The sequence below is a fragment of the Callorhinchus milii genome, unplaced genomic scaffold, assembly GCF_018977255.1.
Source record: "Callorhinchus milii isolate IMCB2004 unplaced genomic scaffold, IMCB_Cmil_1.0 Scaffold4, whole genome shotgun sequence".
NCBI classification, from domain to species: domain Eukaryota; kingdom Metazoa; phylum Chordata; class Chondrichthyes; order Chimaeriformes; family Callorhinchidae; genus Callorhinchus; species Callorhinchus milii.
This window is the reverse complement of record NW_024704745.1, coordinates 15,876,459-15,897,867: the sequence shown is the minus strand read 5'-3', so window position 1 is coordinate 15,897,867 and position 21,409 is coordinate 15,876,459. Positions and strand designations below refer to the sequence as shown.

The 21,409-nt window shown below is 45.4% G+C and overlaps 3 protein-coding genes across 4 annotated transcripts in view; all 3 read right to left on the bottom strand.

The window, feature by feature from the left end:
- The window catches only part of tpp2 (tripeptidyl peptidase 2), a 39,516-nt gene extending 35,218 nt beyond the window's left edge, over nt 1-4,298 (bottom strand). For both annotated transcript variants that reach the window (XM_042333970.1, XM_042333971.1), the window contains exon 1: nt 4,058-4,298. In XM_042333970.1, coding sequence (XP_042189904.1) covers nt 4,058-4,219 — 162 coding nt within the window. In that variant the 5' untranslated portion in view covers nt 4,220-4,298. The remainder of the gene's footprint in view (nt 1-4,057) is intronic.
- A 3,293-nt stretch (nt 4,299-7,591) lies between these two features.
- On the bottom strand, nt 7,592-9,534 carry LOC103177417 (low molecular weight neuronal intermediate filament-like). Its single transcript, XM_007891555.2, has one exon. The coding sequence runs from the start codon at nt 9,329-9,331 to the stop codon at nt 8,303-8,305; it is 1,029 nt and encodes a 342-aa protein (XP_007889746.1). The 5' UTR covers nt 9,332-9,534; the 3' UTR covers nt 7,592-8,302.
- Nucleotides 9,535-12,315: 2,781 nt separating this feature from the next.
- Nucleotides 12,316-20,916, bottom strand: LOC103177415. Its single transcript, XM_007891554.2, has 2 exons — nt 13,625-20,916; nt 12,316-12,376 (listed from the first exon to the last, which is right to left on the bottom strand). Exons 1-2 carry the CDS (start codon nt 20,793-20,795, stop codon nt 12,330-12,332), a joined length of 7,218 nt encoding a protein of 2,405 aa, XP_007889745.2. The 5' UTR covers nt 20,796-20,916; the 3' UTR covers nt 12,316-12,329.
- Nucleotides 20,917-21,409: the final 493 nt, after the last annotated feature.

The window sequence follows — 21,409 nt, the reverse complement described above, 5'->3', positions numbered from 1 at the left end:
GGTGGTGGTAGTATATGAACAATACCCCGGAACCGGCAGTAAAACTTAGTGAGGATAGGCTCCATACAACTCCAGCTATCCGTTGTGTTTATAAACCATGCAGGCAAAAAAAAATTAAATACTTAAGTAATTATAAATTCACATACGTTGTGATGGGCAAGAATGAAACCAGTATTAAATACAAAGAACGTTTTAATCCATGGATTGGTCTGATAATCCACTTGTGACAACTGTTCGAGGTACAGCAACTATAAACATAGGGCAATGATAAGGTGGTTCGAGAAGCATTGTACATTTCCCCTTTAAGTACAATATTTTTCTCCCCCCCATTGAAGTATGTCTCCCACATGTGTACATCACTACAATAGTACTGTGATGATTTGGATAGGACAGGGAAGATTTTGTTAAGCCCCACTCAGGGAAACAATTCATTCATTTCCCCCCCCACCCACATGATTTTCAAACAGAATAAACAAATCAAGTTTGTTCATTTCTAACTTCCTGTAACTCGATCCCTCTTGTTGGCCCTGTAGCTCCTTCACTCTTGTTGGACAGGAGGCAAACAATAATAATAATAATCCTTGCATTTGATATAGCGCTTTTCACGTCTTCTAGACGTCTCAAAGCGCTTCACAGAATAAACTGTAAAGTGAATTGACTGTATATTTGTGGGCGAAATGTGGCAGCCAATTGCGCACAGCAGCGTCCCACAAACAGTCGTGGATTGAAATGACCAATTTATTATTGTGTTTTTTTGGGAGGGATTATTATTAGGTGTGTGGAGTAAGGAAACTTGCCCAAGGTTTCGCCCTCTGCCGGGAATTGAACCCAGGTCTCTCGCTTGCAAGGCGATTGCTCTAACCACTGAGATACAGGACTCCAAATAACCAGCCCGTCACAACTTAACAGTGTATTTTGCCCCCACTTCCCCCACCCCAAAATTTTTTTTGCCACCAATGAATTGCGTGATATAATTATTCACAAGACAGAATATATTCAGTCACACACAAAACAATATCCTGGTATTTTAGGTGGTGGTGGGGATTACATGTCAGGATAAGGTCCAATAAAACTGCATTTATTCCTTTATAATATGACGGACATATCAGGCAAAATTAACATCCACCATCAACACCATCTGCTGAACCCAAGTGAGACATTTACAATAAAACCAGATCAAGTTATGATCATTGCCCCCCCATCCTCCTCACACTCACAGCCCCCCAACCCCCCCAAACCCACTCACAACCCCCCCCACCACCCCCAACCCACACACACAGCCCCCCCACCCCCCAACCCACTCACACACCCCCCCACCCCCCCAACCCACTCACACAGCCCCCCCACCCCCCAAACCCACTCACACAGCCCCCAACCCACTCACACACCCCCCACCCCCCAAACCCACTCACACACCCCCCCACCACCCCAACCCACTCACACAGCCCCCCACCCCCCAAACCCACTCACACAGACCCCCACCACCCCAAACCCACTCACACACCCCCCCACCACCCCCAACCCACACACACAGCCCCCCCACCCCCAACCCACTCACACAGCCCCCCACCCCCCAAACCCACTCACACAGCCCCCCCACCCCCCAAACCCACTCACAACCCCCCCCCAAACCCACTCACACACCCCCCCACCCCCCAACCCACGCACACAGCCCCCCCACCCCAACCCACTCACACACCCCCCCCAACCCCCCAACCCACTCACACACCCCCCAACCCACTCACACAGCCCCCCCACCACCCCAAACCCACTCACACAGACAGCCCCCCCAGCCCCAAACCCACTCACACAGACAGCCCCCCCAGCCCCCCAAACCCACTCACACAGCCCCCCACCATCCCAACCCACTCACACACCCCCCACCCCCCAACCCACTCACACCCCCCAAACCCACTCACACAGCCCCCCACCACCCCAACCCACACACAGCCCCCCACCACCCAACCCACTCACACAGCCCCCCACCCCACACAGACCCCCATCCCCCAAACCCACTCACACAGCCCCCAACCCCCACACAGCCCCCCCCCCCCCCAACCCACTCACACAGACCCCACCCCCAAACCCACTCACACAGCCCCCCCCCCCACACAGCGCCCCCCCCCAAACCCACTCACACAGCCCCCCACCACCCCAACCCACTCACACAGACCCACACCCCCAAACCCACTCACACAGCCCCCCCACCCCCACACAGCCCCCACCCCCCAACCCACTCACACAGCCCCCCACCACCCAACCCACTCACACAGCCCCCCCCAAGCCCACTCACACAGCCCCCCACCCCCACACAGCCCCCCCACCCCCAACCACTCACACAGCCCCCCACCACCCCAACCCACTCACACAGACCCCCACCCCCCAACCCACTCACACAGCCCCCCCACCCCCACACAGCCCCCCCATCCCCCCAAACCCACTCACACAGCCCCCCCCACCCCCCAACCCACTCACACAGCCCCCCACCCCCACCAGCCCCCCCCACCCCCCAAACCCACTCACACAGCCCCCCCATCCCCCAAACCCACTCACACAGCCCCCCCACCCCCACACAGCCCCCCCACCCACTCACACAGCCCCCCCATCCCCCCAAACCCACTCACACAGCCCCCCACCCCCACACAGCCCCCCCACCCACTCACACAGCCCCCCCATCCCCCAAACCCACTCACACGCCCCCCCCACCCCCCAAACCCACTCACACAGCCCCCCCCCCCCCCAAACCCACTCACACGCCCCCCCACCCCCACACAGCCCCCCCCATCCCCCAAACCCACTCACACAGCCCCCCCACCCACACAGCCCCCCCCACCCCCAAACCCACTCACACAGCCCCCCCACCCCCAAACCCACTCACACAGCCCCCCCCACCCCCCCCCCCACCACACCCCCCCCACCCCCCAAACCCACTCACACAGCCCCCCACCCCCCCAAACCCACTCACACAGCCCCCCCACCCCCACACAGCCCCCCACCCCCCAAACCCACTCACACAGCCCCCCCACCCACCCCCAAACCCACTCACACAGCCCCCCACCACCCCCAACCCCACTCACACAGCCCCCCCACCCCCACACAGCCCCCCCCACCCCCAAACCCACTCACACAGCCCCCCCACCCCCACACAGCCCCCCACCCCCAAACCCACTCACACAGCCCCCCACCCCCCACACAGCCCCCCCACCCCCCCACCCCCCCACCCACTCACACAGCCCCCCCCACCCCCACACAGCCCCCCCACCCCCACCCCCCCAGCCCCCCCACCCCACACAGCCCCCCCACCCCCAAACCCACTCACACAGCCCCCCCACCCCCAAACCCCCCCACGCACCCCCCACCCCACACAGCCCCCCCCCCCCACCCCCACACGCCCCCCCCCCCCAAACCCACTCACACAGCCCCCCCACCCCCACACAGCCCCCCCACCCCCCAAACCCACTCACACAGCCCCCCCACCCCCACACAGCCCCCCCACCCCAACCCACTCACACAGCCCCCCCACCCCCACACCCCACCACACCCCCCCACCCACACAGCCCCCCACCCCCAAACCCACTCACACAGCCCCCCCACCCCCCCCACCCCCACACAGCCCCCCCACCCCCCCAAACCCACTCACACAGCCCCCCACCCCCACACAGCCCCCCACCCCCCCAACCCACTCACACAGCCCCCCCACCCCCACACAGCCCCCACCCCCCAAACCCACTCACACAGCCCCACACAGCCCCCCCACCCCCACACAGCCCCCCCCACCCCCCCAAACCCACACACACGATAATATTGGGTCACAGATATTTGTCAAACTGACAGCCTTTGCCGTTATCAGGTGATATAATCGTACAGTCTGGGCGGGCGGTGGTGCGGAGGAAGCCCCACGGGCGGTGGGGGGGGGGGGGTGTGGGGGCTCGTCCGGCCGAGGCGCCCTCCCTGTGTGGCGAAGGGCAGGAGTGGGGGCTCTGGGTCCCGGGCGGGCCCGGCACGGGAGTCCGAGGCCTTGGTCGGGCCCGACATCCCCGACGCGTGCGTTTCGTACCTGCATTCCCGGCGCTCCGGGATCCACCCCCGTGTCCAGGACGGCGATGAGGACTCCCCGGCCGTCGTACTCCGGATGCCGAGCCAGGAAGGACAGGGAGCCCGTCTCCTTCTTCGGCAGGAGCCCGTGAAAAGGGAACGAGTCTTCGAGGTGCGCGGCCATGACTCGACTCCGCTGGACTCGCCCCGTCAGCTCCCGGGGGCTCCGGCTCTCCTCCCAACACAACACAACACCCTCCCTCCCTCCCTCCCCCTTTCCTTTCCAGCAGAGCAGCCAAACCACAAGCCTCCGGCAGCCGGTCAGCCAGTCAGGCAGTGGGAACCCCAGGGGGAGGAGGACACAACAATACTAATAATAATCCTTGCATTTGATATCACCCCCTCTCTCCTCGCACGGTCGAGACGTCTCAAAGCGCTTCCCCTGATTGCGCCGCAATGGGAATTGACCGTCTCGTCTCGTGGGCGAAATGCGGCAGACAATTGCGCACGGGAGTGGCCAACCCACCACCACACAAACAGTCGGGGATTGAGCGACCGATTTATTTTAATAATAATAATCCTCGCATTTGATATAACGCTTTTCACGTCGGGAGGACGTCCCAAAGCGCTTCACAGAACACACTGTAAAGTGAATTGACTGTATATTTGTGGGCGAACGCGGCAGCCCATTGCGCACAGCAATGTCCCACAAACAGTCGTAGATTGAAAATGACCAATTTATTATTGTTTTTGGTTTTGGAGGGATTATTAGAACAAAACCGGCAGCTCCTCTGCAAACCAGATTAGAAACGAAACAGGAGACGGTGAGGCGTCCCGTCAGCCGGGCTGCAGGGGCAACAATGGGGTTTTTTTTTTCTTCGCCCGATTGGATTTGAAGATTTTTACTTTTTTCTCTCAGAAAAGCGGAATCGGATTTTATTTGAAACGTCCGGTTTGGTTTCGAAACACGAAATAATGGCAGTGCCGTGGGGACTGGACTTGAGATGTCACCGATAGGATTACTCCGGAAAAAAGATTTGGTCAGCCAGATACCTCGCACATGCCTAAACCCATTACTGTGCTTAAGAGTATCCAACTCAGGCTAAGGGTCCACATATGAATGTCATCCACACATGGAAATTAATATGTCTGTTGCATTCTCTTCGGGAAGGAACCCATCCTGCTAACTGACACTCCAGTTGCTCATGCAAAAATCCTGCTTTATTTTGTTCAATTCTGCATTTGCACTCATCTCTGCAAACGTACGCCCATTCCTTGAGTCCAAGCATTTGAATTTCCAATTGGAGGAAGTAAATCTGAAACCCCTGATCTATTTTTATGTTTAAATATCACCTTACGAATTATTTTGGCATCACCTCCACCTTCTCCCTTGCTCATTGTCCAACCCTGCCATTATGCAGCGCTATTATGTTTAAGGGTACAATATAAATGCAAGTTGTTATTGTTGAAACACTTGGAAAAATGCTTGTCATAATGTACCTTCCTGATATCACTATTGCTGAGCACAATGTGTTGAGGATGCAGTGATGCTATATCCAGTAATGGCAGCTTCCTTGGGGATTTCCCAAATTTGCTTGTTCATGCATTTATACATTTTCTTAAATTGCATACAAAACATGGAAGAACAAAATATTCAAAGGTTAAATGTGTTTGATGGAGAAAAAAACCCTGGGTCATTAGCTACCTCCAGTTAGAAGTGTTGTAAGGAGGCTGATGTAGAGATAAATTCAGGAAGTAGATCAGCACATCTTAAATTACTCAGGAATGTCATCTAACTAATGCATGTTGGGCCTCACAATTTGAAAGCTTTGGTTTGACTCAGCATAGAGGAACCGTGAGCTAATGATTATCTGTGAGCAATTGCTTTCCCAAGTCCAAGAGTTCTTTTTTGTCTTTGCTACTAGCAGCCTGAAGTTAATAGTTCACAGAATAACCTCTTAGCATTGATCCAAAACCCGAAATGTTTGGTGCCTCCACACTTCCTATGAGAATATTCTAATGTTATGTTTATTTCTGGTGCTAGACAGTTAGCATCAGAGGATGTTTCACAGGAAGCACTAATCAACACCACAAGCCTCAACTTCTTCAGTCGGTCAAAGCTCCATTGGAGAAACTGGAAGCAAATCAGTATCTTACGAGTGATTGCTTCATTTAATACTAATGACAATCCCATAGGAATTAATAATGCAGAAGCTGTGAAAAAAAGTTTTATGTACAAAACCCATCAAACCTGCATCTCACAGATTCCAACAGATGGGACTGATGAGGTTCAATGTGACAAGTGCTAATGAAATAGTGAGAGGTACAGTGTCAAAGATTTCCCAATATGATATATTTGGAGTCTGGATCTCTCTACTCTGTTTCGTCAATTGATTATGGCAAATAATCAAATCACTGACACACTCCCACTACAGAAGGTCAATCACCTCGGAGATCTCTATGTTCGGTGAGCAAACACAGCACATCGTGGAGTCCGGTAGCTTCAAGGTTACAGCACTCACTTCACTAGCGAGAGGACCTGGGTTGTTTCTCGGGCAGGACGAAATCTGAGGCAACTTTTCTTACTCCACACTGTTACTGTTTACTTACTGTTACTTACTGTTTACCTAGCAGTAAGTAGGAACCCACCTATTAGTTGATTGGCGGATCGCTTTCCAGTGGTATTAATACCTTCAAAAAATAAAAATCACTAATAATTTGGTCACTTAATCCATGACTGAACATTGTTGTGCGCAATTGCTGCGGTTCACACACAAAATATACAGTCAATTAATTTTAGACTCTAGTGGAAAAAAACAAGAAGTATCAGCCATTACCATTTACGCAAGCGAGAAGACCTGGGTTGAATTTCTGGGCAGGGCGAAGCATTAGCCAAGTTTCCTTACTCCACATGCCTCTGTTTACCCAGCAGTAAATAGGAACCCGGTTGTTAGTGGATTGGCGAATCGCTTTTCCGGGGGAATAAGCCCTTTACAAAAAATAATATAAGAATTTGGTCACTCATTCCACGTCTGTTTGTCGGATACTGTTGTGACCAATTGTCACATTTCGCATAAAATACACAATCAATTCATTTTACAGTATATTCTGTGGAGCGCTTTGAGATGTCTCGAAGACGTGATAAGCTGCCATATCAAATGCAAGTATTATGCTTTGAGGAGAGGAACTGTAATGCACAGCAGTTTTTTTTAACCAGTGAAGGTCCAGAAGCACTTCAGGTTGTAATTAAACCCCATTCTTGATTATCTAATTCCAAAACAATCAGAAAAATAAGAGAAAATACTTTTTAAGAAGAAAGGTGCTCTGGCAATGAGAACGCATTCTGGAGTAGAGGAAAATGAACTAGCAGTCAGAAATGCAATTCAAGTTTATGTATGTTATCGGAAAGAAGAGGGTCATGTGGATGATCTCCTAGTTTGAATGGATATCACCCTCTATTCATATCCCTTCACCCACTTTTGAGAGCTATGCTCGCTCCATGCACTGTATGGGGGAAGACTTTTTTCATACTTCCTATTACATTTTGATACACACATTTTACCCCATAACAACTTTATTGTGTACATTTTTGACCCGCATCTGTAATGTGTTTTTACATTAAATGCTTGTGGACAACACATCTATATAGCTTCCGTTTTATGGTTTTTACTATAAAATATCCACGAAGTACTTTTAGAAGATATTTAAGAGAAACGTCTACACAGTTAATTAGCAAATGTTACATATTCAATAGAAATTGGAACGAATAAACGGATGAAGCTGTAACCGCCGAAAAAACACAGAACTCTAATTAAAAGAAATATTTTGCGCGCGGTAAATATTACAGCAAAAGAAAAAAAAACCGAATCATTCACACCAACACACTCTTTTGAGAGATTAAAATGTCTTAAACCAGATTACGCAGAGACCTGGGATCTTTCAGTTCCATCAACCCGTTAAAACTCTGGATTCTGTTTATAGTTGCATCGTTTTAAATGAAAATGTTGCCAGATTACGTATTTAGCGTTTAGTAACTGTGGTCGGATTTTTTTTTATTTTTTAAAAAAAATTGTCCCGCGTGAGGAACGTACCAATGCGAACCAGATTACAAAATCGCGCATCAAGATCAAGAATTTCAAAACGAAGAGCAATAAAACCGAATTTCCAGAGGGAACTGCACCTAAAAATAACTCGTCTGCTAAAGCACGTCCGTGGTGGTCACCGTGGAGGACCGTCGTAGAAATGTTCACGGAGTCCGAGGGTCCTATCAACACATTTTGTCCCAATCTTCCGCGGGTTTGGTCGGTGCGGGTGGCGTGGCCACGCAGGGCGGCGCGTTGTAACTCTTGGCTTTCTTCTCCACTTGGCTCAGAAGACTCTTGTAGCAAAGCAGCTCCTGTTCAAGCGCAGCGTTGACTGCGAACATGTTCTGGTTTTCCGCTGCGTGGGAGTCCAGCTTCTTCTCCAGAGCCTTGTTGTACTCTTTGATCCTGTTCATCTCCCGCTCCTTTTCCTGCATCTGGTTCTTCTGGAGCCCGTCCTTGATCTTCAAGTCGTTCACCGCCCCGCGATAGGCTTCGATCTCTTTCTTGATCTTCTGCAGGGGCACGTTGTTCTCCTCAAACTTCTGCTTGAACCGCTCCAACTCGTCCTTGTTCCTCTTGGCCATCTGCTCGTACTCGTGCCGCATGTGCCTCAGTGACTGGCCCAGGTCCATCGTGCTGCTGTTGGACAGCTCGAGGTTTTGCAGGTTGTCCACCTTCTGCTGCCAGAAGACCCGCTCGGCGTCCTTCACCACCTTGAGCTGCACCAGCTGTGCCTCCAGGGCTTTGAGCTGGCACTGGAGCCGCTCGATCGTCAGTCCGCCGTCGTCGTACTTCTTCTTCAGCTCCTGGAAGTCCCGGTCGAACTCCCTCTTCAGGACGGCCTCCTTGTCCAGCCTGGTTTTGATCCTGTCCTTCTCCACCCTCAGCAGCGCCATCTCGTTCTGCGTCTCCTCGATCTTGGCCATGAACTCCTGCTTGTCCTTCTCGTACGCGTTCTCCACGGCGGTGAACTCTTCGCGCTGCAGCCGCTTCAGCTCGGCCAGCAGCTCCTTGTTCTTGCGCTGCAGGTTCAGCACCGTGTTGTTGATGTACTTGGTGAAGCGCTCGTTCAGCCCCTTGATCTGCACCTTCCCTTCCACGATGCCATCGTGGAAGTCGTTGTCCGAGCACTCCCCCGCCACGTCGCTCACGCTGCTCAATTCCTGACAGGCGCTGGAGGTTAGCGAAGAAGCCCTGTTGCCTGAAAACATCTTTCTTTACCCCGACCTCTCACATAGCAAGTCTTTCGACTTCCTCTCTCTCTCTCTCTCTCTCTCTCCCCTCTGAATGTTTGATTTGCTTTTAAAACGTCCCCGGTCAAGGAGACGGTTGGGCGGATCGCGGCGACCGTTACGGAACGCCCGGCCCAGCGCGAGCCCCGCTCAAACCAACGGCCGGTGGCGTGCGCGCCCGCACATGCGCACATCCCCCTCCGCCATCACCCCGTGGGGAGGGGGGGGGAGGAAACCAGCAAAACGACGACGACTTGCATTTACACGGCGCCATTCGCGTTGGAGCCCGAGGCCGAGCCATGGGGGAGGGGGGGAGGGGGGGAGCAGGCGACCGCAAGCGCGGCCCGAAGATGGGGAGGGAGGGCGGCGGTGGGGGGGGTGGGGGTGGGGGGGGTGCGAGGCGAAGGGGTTGAGGGGGGGAGTTCCAAAGTTTCGGGGTGTAGTGACCGACGGCACGGCCGCCGCCGATGGTGGAGCGGAGGATTCGGGGGACGCGGAGGAGGCCGGACCCAGTAGAGCGGAGAGGCAGCGGGTGCTGCTGCGGGGAGAGAGGTTAGGGGGATGGGGGGATGGGGGGGGGTGCCATGGGGGGATTTGAACACTGGAGTGAGGATCTTGAAGTCGATCCGTTCTGTGACAGGGAGCCGGTGGAGTGTGCCGAGGACCGGGGTAATCGGGGTGCGGCGTTTGGGGTTTGGAGTGAACTTGATTTTGTGTAGGAGACCACCAGCGAGGAAGGCGTTGTAGTCCAGCTGAGAGGTGACAAAAGGCGTGGACAAGGGTTTTCGGCAGATTTTGGGGTGAGATACTGTCAGAGGTGGGCAATGTGGCTGAGATGGAAGAAAGCTGTGCTGGTCAGGGACTGGTTGTGGGGGAGGAAGGATAACTGGGGATCGAACATTATGCCAAAGTTGCGCACAGGCATAAATTGTTCTGACGAAGAGTCGTGGACCCAAGACGTTGACTCACTTTCTTTTCTCCACAGATGATGCCTGACCTGCTGAATGTTCCCTGTTTTTGTTTCAGATTTCCAGCATCTGCAGTATTCTGCGTTGTGTACAGTCATAAATGCATAAATTCCCCGAGGATCTGGAACTGCCTTCCTCACTCCCTTCGTCTCGCTCCCTCCCTTCCCATTTTCAGGTCTCTGCTGAAGACCTTTCTTTTCAACCTTCCTCCCCCCTCCCCCGGCTCGGTCCCGGGATCCGTTACTGTTAAAGCGCTCTGAGATGCCGTCCGATGTGGAGGGCGCTATATAAATCCAAGTTGTTGTTGTTGACACAAGAGGAGACCAACCGTCTGGTCTCATTTTATGGGGGTCACTGAGCAGTTACGGTGGCTAGGTTACAGTAGGTTATATACAAATATATAAATACAAGTTGTCGTTGCAGACTTGTTAGAGGGAAGGGTAGCTATTCCAGACACCTGGCTTGTCATGCTTGAAGCATCGTGAGTCCTGTAGCTCAGTGGTTAGAGCACTCGCTTTGCAAGTGAGAGACCTGAGTTCAATTCCAGGCAGAGGGCGAAACCCTGGGCAAGTTTCCTTACTCCACACGCCTGATAATAATCCCTCCAAAAAAACAAAACAATAATAAATTGATCATTTTCAATCCATGACTGTTTGTGGGACACTGCTGTGCGCAATTGGCTGCTGTGTTTGCCCACAAATATACAGTCAATTCACTTTACAGTATATTCTGTGAAGCGCTTTGGGACGTCTAGAAGACATGAAAAGCGCTATATCAAATACAAGGATTATTATTATTATCAGCCAAAATGAAGGGGCTTCTTACAATAACAATATTCCATGCAAGCCTATCACTTTGTTGAGACGTCTCAAAGCCCTTAAGTAAAGCACCTATCTATCCTGGGGGAGAGGTCCCATTTCCAGCAGCAGCATGTTGATTGGCCTGCATACACTGAGGTACATTCAAGCTCACTTCATATGTCCACACCTGGTATGTATTCTGCTTACCTAATTCTATAAAGTATTAGGCGCAGGTTGGCAAGAACCAAGGTTTGGAGAAGCCAGAGGACAGATTGGAGATGAGTTAGTCGCTGGAGAGAATGGATTGTTCAAGTGAGGGGTTCTTCAGGAGTAGGGTGATGAAACGGTTCTGAAAAAACTGGGGTACTGTACCAAGGAAGAGGAGATGTTAATGGGGTGCAGAAACTAGTAATAATAATAATAATCCTCGCATTTGATATAGCGCTTTTCACGTCGGGAGGACGTCCCAAAGCGCTTCACAGAACACACTGTAAAGTGAATTGACTGTATATTTGTGGGCGAACGCGGCAGCCAATTGCGCACAGCAATGTCCCACAAACAGTCATAGATTGAAAATGACCAATTTATTATTGTTTTTGGTTTTGGAGGGATGATTATTAGGCTCTGTGTGGAGTAAGGAAACTTGCCCAAGGTTTCGCCCTCTGCCTGGAATTGAACTCAGGTCTCTCGCTTGCAAAGCAAGTGCTCTAAACACTGAGCTACAGGACTCCACAAAGTAGCCAGTAGCAGTGAAAGAAAGGAGGTAGTGAATTTCATGCAGCAGATGAGAAAAGAGAGCAAGTGATAGAGAGACTAAGTTGAAGAAATGAGTAGAGTCTAGGAGAGAAGTTGGAACTGCAGAGGGAGTTTGTGGGGCCATCAGAAATGTGAAAAACGTTTCTTATATTTTGTTTGAATAATGGTACACAACCAAAATACTGAGTATTTCACAGGGATGTTTATTTAATCAAGTCAAATGTTACATAAAATGTAACTATTAAATCAAAATCAGCTTCATTGAATCATCTACTTATGATGGTACGTTTTGATGGATCTGCTGATGTTTCTCCCCATAAACTGTAATTAAAAGAAAACATTTCAAAAACACTGTGTTATCACTTTTCAACCTTGCAAATAATAACATTTAAATACTATTCAATACCACACAACATAAATTGCTCTACAATACCTTCTCTGGTTTCTTTAGTCCTAGTGTACTGCTTGTGGGAACAATGGACTCTCGCACTGGTAATAGGCTAAAATAGGAGAGTAAACAAGTTAACCAGTTACATCAAACATTGTAATGTCTGTCCCAAACTACTGAATACATACTAAATAAGCTAATGTAAGGATTATTATAATGCACAACTGCTCGTTTTCAACAGAATTGATAAACATTTATTGGGGTAAAATTCCATTTAAATTTAAATGTTTCTGTTTACGTAGCATTTTCATTTTTTTTAGAACTGCAGAAAATGTCTGACTTCAAAAATTGAGTTCAACAATTGGGCTCATTCTAGATAACTGGAGTAAGTCTTAACCTAATGACATCTTACCCCATATATTTACTAAAGATACTGTACTATTTTCATTATTGTCTTATTAAACAACAACAACATTTCATTTATAGAGCGCCTTTCACGTCGAGAGGATGTCCCAAGGCGCTGGACAGCTGGGTCGGGACCCGACCAGGGGGGAAATGATGAGGGGAGGGAAGGAAGCGAGGAGGGGATAGAGAGTCGAGAGGGGAGCTGAAGGCACGGTCGAAGAGAAATTAATTCTAAATTAAATTTAAAAATTGCTCAGTCGCTGAGTTCTTTACGTTACACTACAAATTGTTTTGGAGAAATAAGAGAACTGGTCGGCTTCATTCTGTACATAAAACAGAACAATAGAAATGTATTCTTATACCGATGAAATGGTTAAAGCGAGTTTAATATTAAACTGAATGGTTTGCATCTGGATTTAAACTTATATATCAAACCATATGCAATACAATAAGAATAGTAGGAACCACTTGTGATATTATGTACAGAGAGCCTTATTATCTCATGGTATTATATAATAATAATCCTTGCATTTGATATAGCGCTTTTCACGTCGGGAGGACGTCCCAAAGCGCTTCACAGAATATACTGTAAAGTGAGTTGACTGTATATTTGTGGGCGAACGCGGCAGCCAATTGCGCACAGCAATGTCCCACAAACAGTCGTAGATTGAAAATGACCAATTTTTTAATTATTGTTTTTGTTTTTTGGAGGGATTATTATTAGGCTCTGTGTGGAGTAAGGAAACTTGCCCAAGGTTTCGCCCTGCCTGGAATTGAACTCGGGTTTCTCGCTTGCAAAGCGAGTGCTCTAACCACTGAGCTACAGGACTCCACATATACTATATCCAATAGATCAAGATCTAAATCCGCCAGTGGAGTCACTTACTTCCTGCATACAAGGCGTTAGGATTTTTTTTTACTGTTACTATAACATTGAAATAAATATGTACTGTACCTTCATTCGGAGTGAACTGAGAATCCTCAGACGACAAAGCCTCCTGACATGCTAAACTACAAATTCTTTGTGATGCAGAGCTTTGTGATGACCTCTCATTTTGTCTAGGACTATGAGAAGATACGCTTGTTGTCCCTGGGCTCTCTGGTCTGTGACAATGTGAGGTGTAAGAATGAGCTCTCTCGTTTTGGTCATTTTCTGAACTGAAGGTCATTTGAACCACGTTTTGCAGTTCTTCAGTTGGACTGACCAAAAGACGACGTTTATTGCATTTTTTTTTTCTTCTATCCTCTTGTTTAAATGTTTTTGGTCTTGGACGCTCTTGCTTTGAAAATTTAACCTTTGATTTGACCAAAATTCTATCCGTTTTTGTTTGATTTGGGAAACGACTGTGCAAGGTTTTCTTATACTTTTTCTTCACAACATTTAATCTAGAAGTATGATAGGATTTATTCAGATTTTCACCATAAGCACCATGGAGTTCCTCATCAGAAACACTCAAGTAATTTCCATCGTCTGCCTCTTGAGGTGAAATAACTAATCCTTCTTGCTCAGTTTCACAAACTCCTGCATGCGATGGCTGGCCTTGCATGATTTCTGATAAATCAACATGCACTTTTTCTTGTTCCTTCTTATTTTTAACACTACCACCTGCAATTATTTTACAAAATCCATGTTCTTCATCCTGTTGAATATGCCTTTTTGTTTCCTCACTCAATTGATTTTTACACTGTCGTTCTGAGCAGAATCCATTTTGCATAGTTTTACCGCCTTCTCTTGCATTTTTTGCTAAAATTTCTTCACAATCTGCATAAGAAACAGGACGTGGCGATAAAACAGAATTCATAATATTTTGTTTGAGATAAATATTGAGCTCTTCCTGTACAGTTACGTGAGATGAAGGCAGATTTGCTCCTATTACTGCTGGACCTAGAGAAAGTCCCACTACAGTCATTGGTTTGTATGCCAAATCAGCCAACTTCTGTCCTGTCAAAGCTGCTGAATCCACTGTTCTCATGGATTTCAGTCTATAATTAGGTGAGGTTACGGAACAATCTACTGTGAGACAATTGTCACTGTTCTTGCACTGTAAATTTTGTTTCTTCAATCCTCTACAAGGGGCATCCAACTTTAGTAATGTTTTATCTGGTGTTGGAAAGGAAGATTTATTCAATATTGATTTCATTTCTATATCCAGCTCATCTTTAGCATCAAGTTTTACACTGACAGAAACTCCTTCTGAATTATTCAAACAGCAATTTTCCCTGATAAGTTTACATTCTGCTGAAGAAATTGTATTCATCTTCAGCGGAGCTTGTTCTGAAGGGAAAGCTGCATAATGTTTGCTTAGATCAGCTTTATTAAATGTTTCCACACATACTTCTTCAGGTTTTAACAGACGCATGACATCCTGTACAGATGGAGCAGGCGGTATGAAGCTATTTAAAGAAGTCTGAATAATCTTAGGGAGTCCCCACCTGTGATTTATGATCCGATTCCTTGTATTTAATTCCAAGGTTTCTTTATGCTCTTCACTGAGGAATACTAATTCATTTCCAGAAAAAACGATATCAAAATTAGGGCATAAATTTAGCTGGGATGGAATCAGTTTTGGAGGAGGCAGTATGAAAGCATCTGCTGATCTTTGCAGATGTAATGGTAAGCCCCAGTTGTGTTGAAGTTTTTTCTGTGTAATATGCCATTCTAGAATATTTCTGATTGCATTAGGTACAAATGCCGTTTTCCTACCTGTTGGTTCAATTTTAAATCCACTTCCTTTGATTGCAGGAGGCAAAGGTGGTGCTTTAGGAATCATCATCTTTATTGATTTGTCATATGGAGTAGCAAGACCCCAGAGATTATAAATCTGTTTGTGCTTTAAGTTCATCTCCAAGCGATCAACAATATCCTGTTCAGCAAATGGAATATATAGTAATCTTGGTCTTTTAAATCCTTTGCCAGGTGCTATAACCTTCAGTAAAGGTCTCTTTGATGCCGGAGGATAGGACTCTTTATATAACCCGATTACCATTTCAGGCAAGCAATCCATTTTTATATATAAGCTCTGTTTTATTAAACAGACACCTAGATTATCATTGCTCTCTGGTTTAAATCTAGTAATAGGAGACACCACTCCTATCTTATTCATTTTGACGCTTTCCCTAAAACAGTCTTCTAAACTTCTTTTTTGTCCTTTGTTCAGAATGAATGTTTCCTGAGGAAAATTTATTTTAAAATTCTTTGATAAATCATTGCTTCTGATGTTTTCTTCTGTAATTTTACAGTGCATCATGAACTCTTTTATTGGTGGAGGAGGAACCATAAATTCATTTAATGAAGACTGAATAAGCCTGGGGAGGCCCCATCTGTGATTTACATTCTTTTTCTTTATATTTATCTCCAACACTCTCTTATGATCATCACTAATAAATGACACCTCAATTGCAGGAACAATTATATCAAATTCTGGATGTGATTTGAGTTGGGATAAAATCAGTTTGGGAGCAGAGGGCACAGATGCCTGTGCTGAATTTTGGAAATATAACGGTAAGGCCCAGGTCAGCTGAAGTTTCTTCCGCAAAATATGCCATTCTAGAGTGTTCCTGACTTCATCAGAAATAAACATTGCTTTTGCACCGACAGGTTCTATTTGAATTCCTCTTGCCTTGATTGGCGGGTTTACAGGTGGTCCTTTAGGAATCAACATTTTCATTGACTTCTCATACAGAGTTTCAAGTCCCCAAAGATATAAAATCTGTCTGTGCTTTAAGTTCATCTCTATATGATCAATATCACCTTGCTCAATAAAAGGAATATACCATGGTCTTGATTTTTTATGGCCTTTCCCAGGAGCAATAAGTTTTGGTAAATATTTATTTGTGCCTGAAGGATAGGTATTTTTGTAGCGGTCCATTACCAGTTTAGGCAAATGGTACATTTTAATTTCCAGACATTGCTTTGTCAGGCATATATCCAGTTTAGCTTTATACTCTGGTTTGAAGTTAGCAGATATTTCTGCTAACTTGCGCAATTTTATGTTTTTACTGTCGCTTTCATATTGCAGTAAAGGTAATTTTCCTCCTTTGAGTCCCAAGAATGTGCCCTGAGAAAACGTCTTCAAATTCTTAACTGTATCAGTATTACTGGACATAGCCTTGTTACCTTCAACATTTTTTGAATGCAGTATGAAGTCGATGTTTCTTGGAGCAGGACTCATAAAATTCTTTAATGATGATTGAATTATGTTAGGGAGACCCCATTTTTGATTTATGATCTTTTTCCTAGTATTCAACTCCAGTTTCTTCATATGTTCCTCACTAAGAAATGTCAACTCAGAATGGGTGATAACTACGACAAAATTAGGCTTGTACTTTAGCTGAGATGGAATTAATTTTGGAGCAGGGGGAATGAATGCTTCCAATGATCTTTGAAGATGTAGTGGTAAACCCCAGTGGAGTTGAAGTTTTTTCTGTGTAATGTGCCATTCAAGTTTTTCTTTCTTTTCATTTTCAATGAAGATTGTTTCCATTCCCATAGACTCTATTTGTACTCTACTTGCTATGATTGCTGGAGGCACAGGGGGTCCTTTGGAGATCATCATTTCAGTAGATATTTCGAACAAAGTCGGAAGTCCCAAAAGATTCAAAATCTGCTTGTGTTTTAGGTTTAACTCCAAGTGGTCAATAGCTTCCTGCTCAATGAAAGGTATATAGGTTGATCTGGCTTTTTTAAATCCTTCACCAGATGCAATAAACTTTGGTAAACGTTTCTTTGATACTGGAGGATAGGTGCTTCTGTACATCTGTTTTACCAGTTCAGGCAAATATTCCATTTTAATTTCTAGTTGCTGTTTAGTCAAGCAGATTTCTAGTTTACCTTTACATCGTGGTTTGAGACCATCAAAATAATTCACCTCCCCATTCTTTTTTGATTTTATGCTTCTGGCTCTGTGATATTTCGATAATGATAATTTTCCTCTTTTAATTAGAACACCACCTGGATAAGGAACGACCATCATTGGTCTTTCTACTATCATTTGTGAGTGAAGCATGAGAACTGCAATTTGTGGAGCTTTAGGCATAAAGTTCTTTAAAGATAGTTGAATGAGCTTTGGGAGACCCCATTTGCGATTTATGATCTTTTTCTTTGTATTCATCTCGAGTGTTTTCCTATATTCATTCCTAAGAAATGGCAGATCAGCTGGAACAACAACTATCACAAAACCAGGCTGTGGATTTAGCTGGGATGGAATCAATTTTGGAGCAGGGCTCATAAATGCTTCAAGGGATCTCTGAACATGTAACGGTAAACCCCAGTTCTGCTGAAGTTTTTTCAGTGTAATGTGTCTCTCGAGATTATCTCTGGTTTGATCTGCAATGAATGGTGTTTCCATACCCACATGTTCAACTTGAGTTCCACTTGCCAAAATTGTGGGAGGTAAAGGTGGCCCTTTAGGAATCATCAATTCCATTGATTTTTCATGTACTGTTTCAAGTCCCCAGAGATTTGTAATCTGTCTGTGTTTTAAATTCAGCTCCAAGCGATCAACAGAATCCTGTTCAATAAAAGGTACATAAGATGATCTTGCCTTTTTAAATCCATCACCGGGTGCAACAAGCTTTGGCAAAGATTTTTTTGATGCTGGAGGGTAGGTATCTTTGTATAACATGTTTACCATTTCTGGGAAAAAAAACATTTTAATTTCAAGACAGTGTTTTATTAAGGACACGTTTAGCTTATCTCTGAATTCTGGTCTCAGGGCAGGAAGACGAAACACTCCTGTATGGTTCAATTTTATGATTCCACTATCTCTTCCGGTTTGTTTTGACCACATGTTTCCTCTTTTGCACAGAGGAGTATCTATGTTTCCACCTCCGAAATTAATGAGATTTGAAGTTGTAGAGTTTCTTTCCACCAATTCTCTCTGAGGCAAAAAACCATTAATTGATGGAGGAGGAACTATAAAATTTCTTAAAGAGGCCTGAATAGCTTTGGGAATACCCCATTTATAATTTATTATCCTCTTTCTTGTATTGAACTCCAGTCTTTTTTGATGTTCATAGCTTATGAAGTTCAGTTCAGGTGGCGAAAAAACACTAACAAAATGAGACTGTTGATTTAGCTGCGATGGAATTAGTTTTGGAGCAGGTGTAATGAATGCTTCCAGTGATCTCTGAAAATCTAATGGTAATCCCCAGTTGTACTGAAGTTTTTTCTGTGTAACGTGCCATTCTAGTCTATTTCTACTTTCATCATCAATGAAAGTTATTTCCATAGCCATAGGTTCAATCTGAGCACCACTTGGTTTAATTACTGGAGGTAAGGATGGCCCTTTGGGAATCATCCTTTCCATTGACTCTTCATACTCAGTTTCAAGCCCCCAGAGATGGATAATTTGCCTGTGTTTTAAATTCATTTCTATTCGATCAATACTATCCTGTTCCATAAATGGCAAATAGCTTGGTCTTGTTTTTTTAAATCCTTCGCCACTTACAATATGTTTTGGCAAAGGTTTCTTTGATGCTGATGGGTAAGTACTTCTGTATAACAGTTGGACCATTTCAGGTAAGTACTCCAATTTAATTTCTAAATTTTGTTTTATCAGGCACATGTGTAGATTATCTTTATATTCTGGCTTGAGACCATCAAAAAGCAATCCCTTTTCTATTTTCTTTATGCTTTTGCATTCCTTCTCGTATTGTGGAATTGACTTCCTTTTTTTGTTCTGAGGAAATGTACCTTTACATTGATGAGGTTGAGGAACCATTTTGGTTCTTTTATTTCCCTCATCAATGTTACTGTACATCACTGGAGCAGGAGCCATGAAGATACTCAAAGACATTTGAATAAGTTTGGGAAGACCCCACTTGCAATTTATTATCCTTTTCTTCGTATTCAGCTCCAAGATTTTCTTATGTTCAGCACTAACAAATGCCAATTCATTTGGAACAACCATTATTGCAAATTCAGGCTGGACAGTTAAATGGGATAGAATTAGTTTTGGAGCAGGTAGAATGAATGCTTCCAGCGATCTTTGAACATGCGATGGTAATCCCCAGTTGTGCTGAAGTTTCTTCTGTGTAATGTGTCTTTCCAGAATATCTCTGGCTTCTTCCTCAAAGAATGTTGTTTCTGTATCGACAGGATCTCTTCGGACTACAGCTGACTTAATTGCTGGAGGAACAGGTGGTCCTTTTGGAATCATAATTTCCATTGACTCTTCATAGAGAGTTGAAACGCCCCAGAGATTGGAAATTTGTCTGTGCTTTAAGTTCAGTTCTATGCGATCAACTGCATCCTGTTCAATAAAACATATATACGATGATCTTGGCTTTTTAAATCCTTCGCCAGGTGCAATAATCTTCATTAAGGGTTTCTTTGATACTGGAGGATAATTACCTTTGTACAACTGCTTTACTATTTCTGGCAAGCAATTCATTTTAATTTCTAGCGACTGTTTTACTAAGCACATGGTTATTTTATCTTGACATTCTGGTTTGAGATGAGCGAAAATAGTGGCTTCTGCTGTTTTATTTAACTTTATGCTTTCGCTACCAATTTTATATTGTAATGCCATTTGTCCTCTTTTGGCCTGCAGTAATGATTCCTGAAGAACTGTTTGATTGTTACTTGCTCTACCAGTGTCACTGGATGTGGTTTTGCTTTCTTCCAATTCGAACAGTAACGCACGGTCCTCTTTTGATGGAAAAACAGCCATGAAATTTCTTAAAGAAAACTCAATAAGTGTAGGAAGTCCCCATTTGCGATTTATTATCTTCTTCTTTGTAATCATTTCCAATAATTTCCTATGTTCATCAGTGAGAAACACCAAATCCATTGGAATTGTAAGTGGCACAAAATCAAGCCGCGGATTTAGCTGCGACAGAATCAGCTTTGGAGCATGTGGTATGAATGCTTCATGGGATGTCTGAATAAATAATGGCAAACCCCAATGGTGCTGAAGTTTTTTCTGTGTAATATGCCATTCTAGTCTGTCTCTAGCTTCTTCTTCAATAAAAGTCGTTTCCATATGTACAGGTTCTATTTGTGATCCAAATGACCTAAGTGGTGGTGGCAATGGTGGGCCTTTAGGAATCATGAGTTTCAGTGACTCTTCATACAGAGTTTCAAGATCCCATAGATGGAAAATCTGCTTGTGCTTTAAGTTCATCTCTAAGCGATCTACTGAATCTTGTTCAATAAATGTCAAATAACATGTTCTTTGCTTTTTATATCCCTCACCATTCGCAATAAGTTTTGGTAAAGGTCTTTTTGTTGCTGAAGGATAAGTATTTTTATACAAATCATTTACCATTTCAGGCAAATATCCAATTTTAATATTTAGACTTTGCTTTAACAAGCACATTTCTAGATTATCTTTACACTGAGGCTTGAACCTGCTGAGGATTGAAATCTCTTGTAATGTTTTCAGATTTTCTTTTTTGAAGCTCCTTTCATATTGTTGTGAACTCAATTTTCCCTTTTTCTTTCCCAGACAAGTGCCTAGGCCAGCCATTTTGTAATAATAACCTATGTTATTATTACTGGGAATTTCCTTAATTACTTTCATCTTTTCTGACTGCAGCATGAAATCTGCTGGAGGCGGAACAATAAAATTCCTCAAAGATGACTCAATAATGTTTGGAAGACCCCATTTATGATTTATTATCCTCTTCTTTATATTCAACTCCAGTGTTTTCAAGTGTTCAATACTTACAAAGGCCAGTTCAGTTGATGCAACAACTGCCACAAAATCAGTCTGTGGAAATAATTGGGATGGTATTA

What these genes read in the sequence shown, in the direction of transcription:
- LOC103177417 (XM_007891555.2), bottom strand. Translation starts at nt 9,331, where the DNA reads ATGTTTTCAGGCAACAGGGCTTCTTCGCTAACCTCCAGCGCCTGTCAG.
- LOC103177415 (XM_007891554.2), bottom strand. Translation starts at nt 20,795, where the DNA reads ATGAACTTAAAGCACAAGCAGATTTTCCATCTATGGGATCTTGAAACT. An exon ending in TCAGTTCACTCCGAATGAAG is followed by an intron (nt 12,377 to 13,624) that starts GTACAGTACATA and finishes CTCCTATTTTAG; the next exon opens with CCTATTACCAGTGCGAGAGT.